The sequence below is a fragment of the Triticum aestivum genome, chromosome 1B (genome assembly GCF_018294505.1).
Source record: "Triticum aestivum cultivar Chinese Spring chromosome 1B, IWGSC CS RefSeq v2.1, whole genome shotgun sequence".
NCBI classification, from domain to species: Eukaryota; Viridiplantae; Streptophyta; class Magnoliopsida; order Poales; family Poaceae; genus Triticum; species Triticum aestivum.
In genome coordinates this window covers 659619512-659627458 of record NC_057795.1, presented here as the reverse complement: position 1 = coordinate 659627458, position 7947 = coordinate 659619512, and the positions used below count along the sequence as shown (strand labels likewise).

The 7947-nt window shown below is 42.3% G+C and overlaps 1 protein-coding gene across 1 annotated transcript; it reads left to right on the top strand.

The window, feature by feature from the left end:
• The first annotated feature begins 4075 nt into the window (after positions 1 to 4075).
• On the top strand, positions 4076 to 6436 carry LOC123081817 (uncharacterized). Its single transcript, XM_044504340.1, has one exon. It carries the CDS (start codon positions 4076 to 4078, stop codon positions 6434 to 6436), a length of 2361 nt encoding a protein of 786 aa, XP_044360275.1.
• Positions 6437 to 7947: the final 1511 nt, after the last annotated feature.

Genomic DNA, 7947 nt, shown 5'->3' with positions numbered 1-7947 from the left:
CACATAACTCAGGACGCGGAGGAATTGATCCCGGGCACCAGTGATCCCGGATGAACAGTAAAATCCAAAAAAATAGTAAAATAATTCAAAAAAATCTGAACTTTTTTGTCAAGAAACTTTGATATTTTTTCTACATGCGTGCCAATTTTCGTGATGAAATGACATTTGTGGAGGTGTCAGCAAAAAAACAAAATCATGCTCCAAAAAAACTGTTTTTGGAAGCATTTTGGAGCATCGATTTTGTTTTTTTTGCTGAGACCTGCATGAATGTCATTTTGTCATGAAAATTTGTACGCATGTGAAAATTATATCAATGTTTGTTGCCAAAAAAATTCAGATTTTTTTGAACTTTTTAAATATATTTTTTGTTTGTACTGTAGCAAAGGGTGCCTGTGAGCTCGAGCTCACAATAGCACTTTCGCATAACTCACTACTACTTTTAGTTTATACTCCCTCCTGTCTCATATACTAATAACACTCAATCTGATCTATCTAGCACTAAAATACGTCTAAATACATTCATTGAGCGACAATTAATATGAGACGGAGTATATGCTACTCTCTCAGTCCCATTGGGACCAAGGAAGTATATACTATCTCCTTTTTGAAGTAGACATTGATGCTAAAAGAGTATTTTCCCAAGTTTACCTACTAACATAATATAAACTATTATTAATTTGTTTAGATGATATTTGTATGATCATATTTCACATGAATAATGTTTCCATGATCCCAAAAGGTAGTTGTGTAAATAGCTAATACAGATCTATTTCGTTTTGGCAGATGAACTAAACACCATTGAGAATTGCAGCTTAGAATGTAGGTCTTCCGTGTGTGACAACAAGGTCATGGTCAACATAGGTAAATAAATCCATCTGAATATATTTATATTCATTTTGTATGTGGAAACTAATTAAAAAGTTAGTAATTGACGCATACTATGCTTTTTTGGCACCAGCTACCAACAGTGAAGAGATGAAACTCTTTGTGAAACTCTGCGGTGATGCTTGTGATAGTTTATGTAAGGGGGATGCTCTACTGGCATCCCTTGATCTTGATGACTAATAATGCATATGCATGGTCTGAAATTTCACAAGCCAAAGTTATGTCCCGCCTTCGTGTTCAATAAAACTGGATCCCATTGAGAGTATCCAAACAAGTGTGTCGGTTTGTTTATGTGCTTGTGTGTATTTTCTTTCGTTCCTACAGTAAAAAATATCATGGTGGATGCCATGTTGCTGCCTGCTTGATGTACTGCCATGATTGAGATATAATAATATATGTTGTATCATTTGCCTATGGATATAAACTCTATGAGCATATGCCTCATGTAATATTCTTTGGTCTTTAATTTATTTATTTTAGGCTTGACCTCAAGTTGTTTGATGTATGCGATGTAAACCATGAAACGGATCTTGTTTTCCGCATTTTCAGTGAACACTTCTCTGTAGTATTCTGTTGATATGCCGGGGGTTTTGACCTCCTTTTCGAAGAGAGAAAAAAAATATTCCGTTGATATTTATGGTATCGCTCAAACAAGTATGGGCTACTACTTCAGATGAAACCGCCCATTTTCTGCAATATTCAAGGACATGCTCTTTTTTTGCATGATATACAAGGTCATGTTCGATGCATAGAAGTAACTGTCCTAGGCAGATGCATGTGTTTAACAATCCTCCCTATTTGCACCATGTCTCCATCTACCATTAGCCCATAACTAGGTGCAACACTCGCGCTTAAACAGGCGAACACTATTGATATATATTTATCCAAAAGCTTGTATAAATTAGAATAGTTGGAGGAAAAAGATGTTCTATGAGTTTAACAATTTTTTAAATACATGATTAACATTATTTTAAATGTGCATATTTTGAGATCTAAATTTTTTATACATCAAGAAAATAAATTATACACGTTTAAATTTTTTTAAATAGATGATTAAAATTTGTAAAGATGATAATTATCATTTTTTTAAATACATGTTTTGATGTCTACTTTGTGCGAGACGCATTGTACATTTTTCGTATACAGCTGAAACATTTATTTTATACTCCCTCCGTTCCTAGATATAGGGTGTATAGTTTTTGAACATTTATTTTATACTCCCTCCGTTCCTAGATATAGAGTATATGTTTAACATTTTTCAAGTACATGATGAACATTCTTTTAAACACGTGTTTTTGAACATTGTTGTTCTCATATGTACTCCCTCTGTAAAGGAATATAAGTAGTGATCTAAACGCTTTTATATTTCTTTATGGAGTATTAAGCATTTTTTCAATTACGTGTTGAAACATTTTTTTCAAATGCTATCACCATTTTTCAAAAGTTGCACGAACATTTTTTTAACACTGCACAAACTTTTTCAAAATATATATTTTGTTTTATACATTTTTTATATAAATCATAAAAAAATATACACGTTTAACATTGTGTCATATACTCCCTCCGGATCTACTACATTGTTACGGAGTACTCCCTCCGTAAACTAATATAAGAGCATTTAGATAATTAAAATAGTGATCTAAACGCTCTTATATTAGTTTACAGAGGGAGTATATGTTTTGAGGTTGTGGATCACCAGCGGGCCGACCGATTATCGTCCGCTTCTGTCTCGCTACAAGCAAGTCATACTCGCGCCCGCCTCCAGATCCTAAAGAAAGAAAAATCTCGCCCACCTCCCCTGTACGGCGGCACCGGATCCTGTAGGGGAGGCCAAGGAGGACACCACCCTCTACCGCGTGCGCCGAGCCGACCACCGAGAAGGGAATCGAGGAGGCGGCGGCGCCCTTCCGCGCTCGGTCCCTGACCTGAAGCGGCTGGCCGGTGGCCGCGAGGAGGACCGCAAGGCAGCGGTATGGCCTTGCATTTTGCGCCCTTCTCCATTGCATTGTTCAAGATTTCGTGTGCCGCGGTCTCCGGCATGGCCGGGAGCAGGAGTATGCCGAGTTCCTGTATATGTCGAAGCGCCACTCCACTGATTTCGGTGAGCGCTCTCTCAATTTCTCTGTTTCCTCGCACGGGGACGATTAGTAGCCAGACTTTAGGAGTACATTGTTTTTGCATATTTGACACTAATGGAAAAAATATATATGCCTGAGTAGGATTCCCAAGAGCGTTTGTGAGGCACAAATAAGCAATTTTCTCTGTTGTTCTAGCACAAATAAGCAATCCCTTCTAGTACTAGATAGCCAGTCAGATATACAGTACTTATCATCTTGAGCTTCAGTTCAGTGCATGTGTCCTTCTTTGATCAAAAAAAAAAGTTCAGTGCATGTGTAAGCATGTGACTCTGCCGGTTTCCTCGGTGATTGTTGGTTACCACTGTCATTAGTTTTTGTTTCTGGCTGCTAGCTAGTGTGTAGACTAGGAAGTGGAGCTATGAACAATGTTGATCAGCTGTCCTAGTAAGTAGGACAAATTTTGCAGACTGGATCTGCCAATCACTGACATCCTCAATTCAGATCGACAACAACCCCAGCCAAAGAAAACCGTCCCTGACAACCTTGTGTTTTCTTAGGACTTCAAGCGAATATTGATGCACAATAGCTATAGTTTAACAGGTCAGTACAAAGTTTAAACACAATACTGAACCTAACTAGCTCTCTACAGGTAAAGCTATTAGTGGATCAACTTAGGACTGCTCATATGCCAGTCCCATCTCTAGAGACAGGACTCGAGAACAACACTTGTCTCATGTCTCCACTGGAAGGTCGAAGCATTGATCTGCCTAGCTAGCTGGTGCATGCCGGTACGTATGTACTTGATCCTTGTTTTTTGTTCCTTATTATCCTCTCTCTAGCATGGATGCAACATCTCGATAACAGTAACAGCTAGCTAGACTACATACTACTACTAGTAGATGTTTTACACATATATATGATCTAGTTATAGTGTATGGCTATGTGCATCGGTCAATCCAGAGGCCGGGGGTTATCCTCATGTTGAAAAAAAAACTGATATAGTATAGCTAATCTGAATTTCGGTGCATGCAGGACAGGAGCACTTAATGGCTAGTACATGCTTTTTTGCGGGACCATGGATAGAGCAGGCGGTCGATGGGTGGAGCAACTGGATGTACCGGACAGTGGCGCTTCTCAGCTTAGCGTCACATCTTATCCTTGTCGTCTTCGCCGACATCCGCCGGCGCAAAAGCAGAAGTTTGAGGAGAGGGTTGGTGTGGGTGGCATACCAGCTGACCGACTGGGCCCCAGCATATATCATGGGCAACCTGTACATCGAAACCTCGCCGCGCAAGAAGATGATCTTCGCCTTCTGGGTGCCGTTCCTCTTGCTACACAACGCTCGCCCTGATAACATCAGCGCCTACAGCATGGGGGACAGTGGGCTCTCGGCGCGCCTAACGATAGTTGTTCCCTTTCAAACCTTGGGATCCATCTACCTTATGTGCAGGTATATACTTGCGGACTATAGTACCGGATTGTTGCGCTGGGCCTCCTGCATCATGTTGTTCTTGGGCATTTTCAAGTATATAGAGAGTGGGGTGGCGCTATGGCGAGCCGACTTGGGCTACATCTGGAGGTCATTCAAGCAGCAGCGACAGCGGCAGCACCCAAGTAGCTTTGGTGATGATTATGGTGGAGGCAGGGAGCAGGTGCTAGAAGATGAGAAAGCCCTGCTGGTTGCTCACGACCTGTTCGATATTTGCAAGGGTGCCTTTTCCGATTATCCGGTGGACCTGCGTCATCATAAAACCGGCATAAGCATGTTCTCTGGTAGATGGGAGAGTATGTGCAAGGTGGTGGAGATGGAACTCTCCCTTATGTATGACATCCTCTACACCAAGGCAGCCGTAGTCCACACCTGGCATGGCTACGCCATCCGTCTGGCCTCGCCATTCCTTACCGCCATCGCGCTCCTGCTGTTTGGCCTCCAGTGCAAAGAGGGCTTGAAGAACTCCTTGAAGACGGAAGATACAGTTATCAGTTATGTATTGTTGGTGACGACCTTCCTCCTTGATGTGAGATGCTTGCTCAGTGCAGTAACGTCAGCCTGGACACATTCATACTTCAAACATATGCAAAACAATTGGTTGAAGCATGAATTTTGGTGCCTGGAGAGATGGGAGAATCTCCGCCGGTTTGTCGTGCCTCTGGGTCTTTCCCGGCTCTCCATGTGGTTGGGGACATGTGAATGTGCAAAGGAACCGAAAAGCTACAGGAGGTGGCAGGGCAAGTTCCAGGGGCGCAACATGTTGTCTGAGTGCACTCGTGGCTGGGACACCCTATACAGCAGATTTGGACTGCTGAAGAAGATTGGATGGGAAGATCAGCCGAGCGGCCTTAGGAGTCCAGACTATGTCAGGGAGCTGAAGTTAAAACACGTATGCACACAGTTTTTTGCTCCTGCAGTGCAGTTTGTCGACAATATGGAAGATGATCCTCCTGGGCTGCCTGACCCCAGTCAGAAGGACCCTGTCGGTATGAGACTCACTCCTGTTGATCTGGAACAAAATGTGCAAGCTGCACAGTCAATGCCCATTCACTCCGAGCAAGTTGATCACTGGAGCCTTGGTCACGCCAATTTCATGTACGGTCAAGCCCTGCCTGAACTGTATGAGCAACAGACTGATCACCGGAGGTATGATCGAGCCCTTCCTGAAGCTTATGAGCGAGTTTATCTACGGAGGCATGCCCACACCGGTTCCAACTATGATGGGGCACGGCCTGACATGGACGAGAAAGCTGCTCGCACTATTGACCAGTCAGACGAAGACATGTCCTTTCCTCCTGAATTTCAAGAGGTTATTCTTATCTGGCACATTGCCACAGACATCTTCCTCTTGTGCAGCCCGAAGATCATCGGAGGAGTGCTCGAGGAACATGTGAAGGGGATCAAGGAGTTGTCAGATTACATGATGTTCCTCGCCACTGCAAACCACAACATGCTACCAGGCCGTAAGTTCCACACCATGTACAAAACAACCCTCAGTTTGCTTAAGATGCTGGCCAGGGAATCTAGTTCCAGTGGTTATACAGGGAAAGAGAAGCTTTCCATGTGGATGCTGGACCACAAGGATCATCTTAGAACCCTCGTAGTTAGTACTACTAATCATCTCGAGCGCACAGCTAGTATTTGCATCTTGGCAGGAACTCAACTTGCTGGGAAGCTGCTAAGTCCACGGCCCAAGTATGGTGAAAGAATGATTATGAAAGCAGAGGAACATATGTTGAAAGGACATGCACACTGGATTCCAGGTTTGGCGAATGAACTTCCTGGGGGCACAGAAGGCATGTTGGAGTTCATCCTGGATGCGTGGGTGCGTCTGCTCATGTTTGCGTCCCTCCGGTGCAGCAGGGATTCTCATGCCAAGCAGCTCAGCTATGGTGGCGAGCTCACGACCCTCGTATGGATCATCACGGAACATACAGAAAAGAGTGTCCTCAAAAAGCATCTCAAGACACTTCTCCTTTGAAAACTACCATGCATATTCCTCTGCAATAAACTTTATTATGATGCTTTTTTATCTCACTAGCTAATCTGTACTCTCCTTCAGTCTCTGTTTTGTACTCATGTATCTCTGGATTAGTAGTTGTGCTCCTTTATCTCTCGTTTAATTGGTCGTCATTTCCCTGCTATCCTTGATTTGCATTATTAGTGTGTGCTATGTCTGAACCTTATCTATAAGAACCATTTACTAGTCTGTGACTTGATCTACAAGACCACACAGTTTCTTCATTGTGATTGCACTTTCTTGCAGTCACTAACAAAAAAGGGATGAAGACTGTTGCTGAATGGTAAATTATTACAGCCTGCCTTTGAGTACAATAATAGCACTTTTCATGTATTTATGTATGTGAGTACAATATAATAGACTCTGAATACAAGAACAGCCGTACCGGAAGTTGTACTCTGCTTTTGGCGGTCTCAGTTTGTATTCATGTATTCTGTCTCATCCAATTTGGTCGTATTTGTGCAATTGTGCTCATGTATCTCTCTTTCTCTAATGAGAGAGAAGTGTCTATTATTCACAGTTTGGTCGGTTTCACAAACTGTTACATATAATCTGTCACAGTTTGTGTGACAGTATGGAAGTTGGGATTTGCTGCAATCATTTGGACCCTGTGGAAGACAAAGAAATTGTTTCCCGGGACAATGTCCTAGTCCCCGTAAGCCTATTATTCGTCAAGTTTGTTACTGGGTTGATCTCTGCTCAAGTCCGGAGAAGGAAAGAAAAAAGTGGCAAAACTATTTGCCAACAACAGCTGCTGGGGGTGGTAGCAGCAGCAGCAGAAAGATTTGGCGTTTTTCATTTTTGCTTGTATTGTAGATCCGGGAGCTTATTTCCTACTCCATCCATATGCAGTCCGTATTGAAATGCTTATATGTAGAAACAGAGGCAGTATTTTTTGTCGAACTGAACTGTGACTATTTAAGTCTGATCACCTTAACGGCATTGGGGAGAAATATATGCTTCCTCCGTGTTTGTGTTGGTCGTTTGCAATTACTACCAAAATCAAATGGCATGTCTGAAATCTTCAGCTACAAGAAGCATTCACTGGTAGTGATCTCAACATCTTGTAGTAGAGTTGTAGGCGAGTCTCGCCGGCCGAGGATGGATGCATAAACAACGACAGCATAGTAGCAATGGTAAAACAGGCAAAAAATTCAGGGATGCCTAGTTAAGAAAACGAAGACGACACCTGACTGAAAATTAGATACGATAACAAATTGACAGCGGTAGAATGTTAAACACACTGAAATATCATATGGTAACAAGATCGGACTACGGCCCTTCGTAAGATAACATGGTAACAGATCAAACTAAATGACGGTTTACATGTGTCATGATTAAAAAGCAAAAAAGGAATAGAATGGAGTGATATTGTTTGGAATGAACAGAGGAAGTTCTTGCCAATCCAACTACTACATCTCATTCTTAAGCGAGACCCAGCAGTTCCAATGTTAACAACCTGTCTGAATGAG

Bases quoted from the DNA above. Each gene is read 5' to 3' on its own strand.
- LOC123081817 (XM_044504340.1), top strand. From the start codon at position 4,076: ATGTACCGGACAGTGGCGCTTCTCAGCTTAGCGTCACATCTTATCCTT.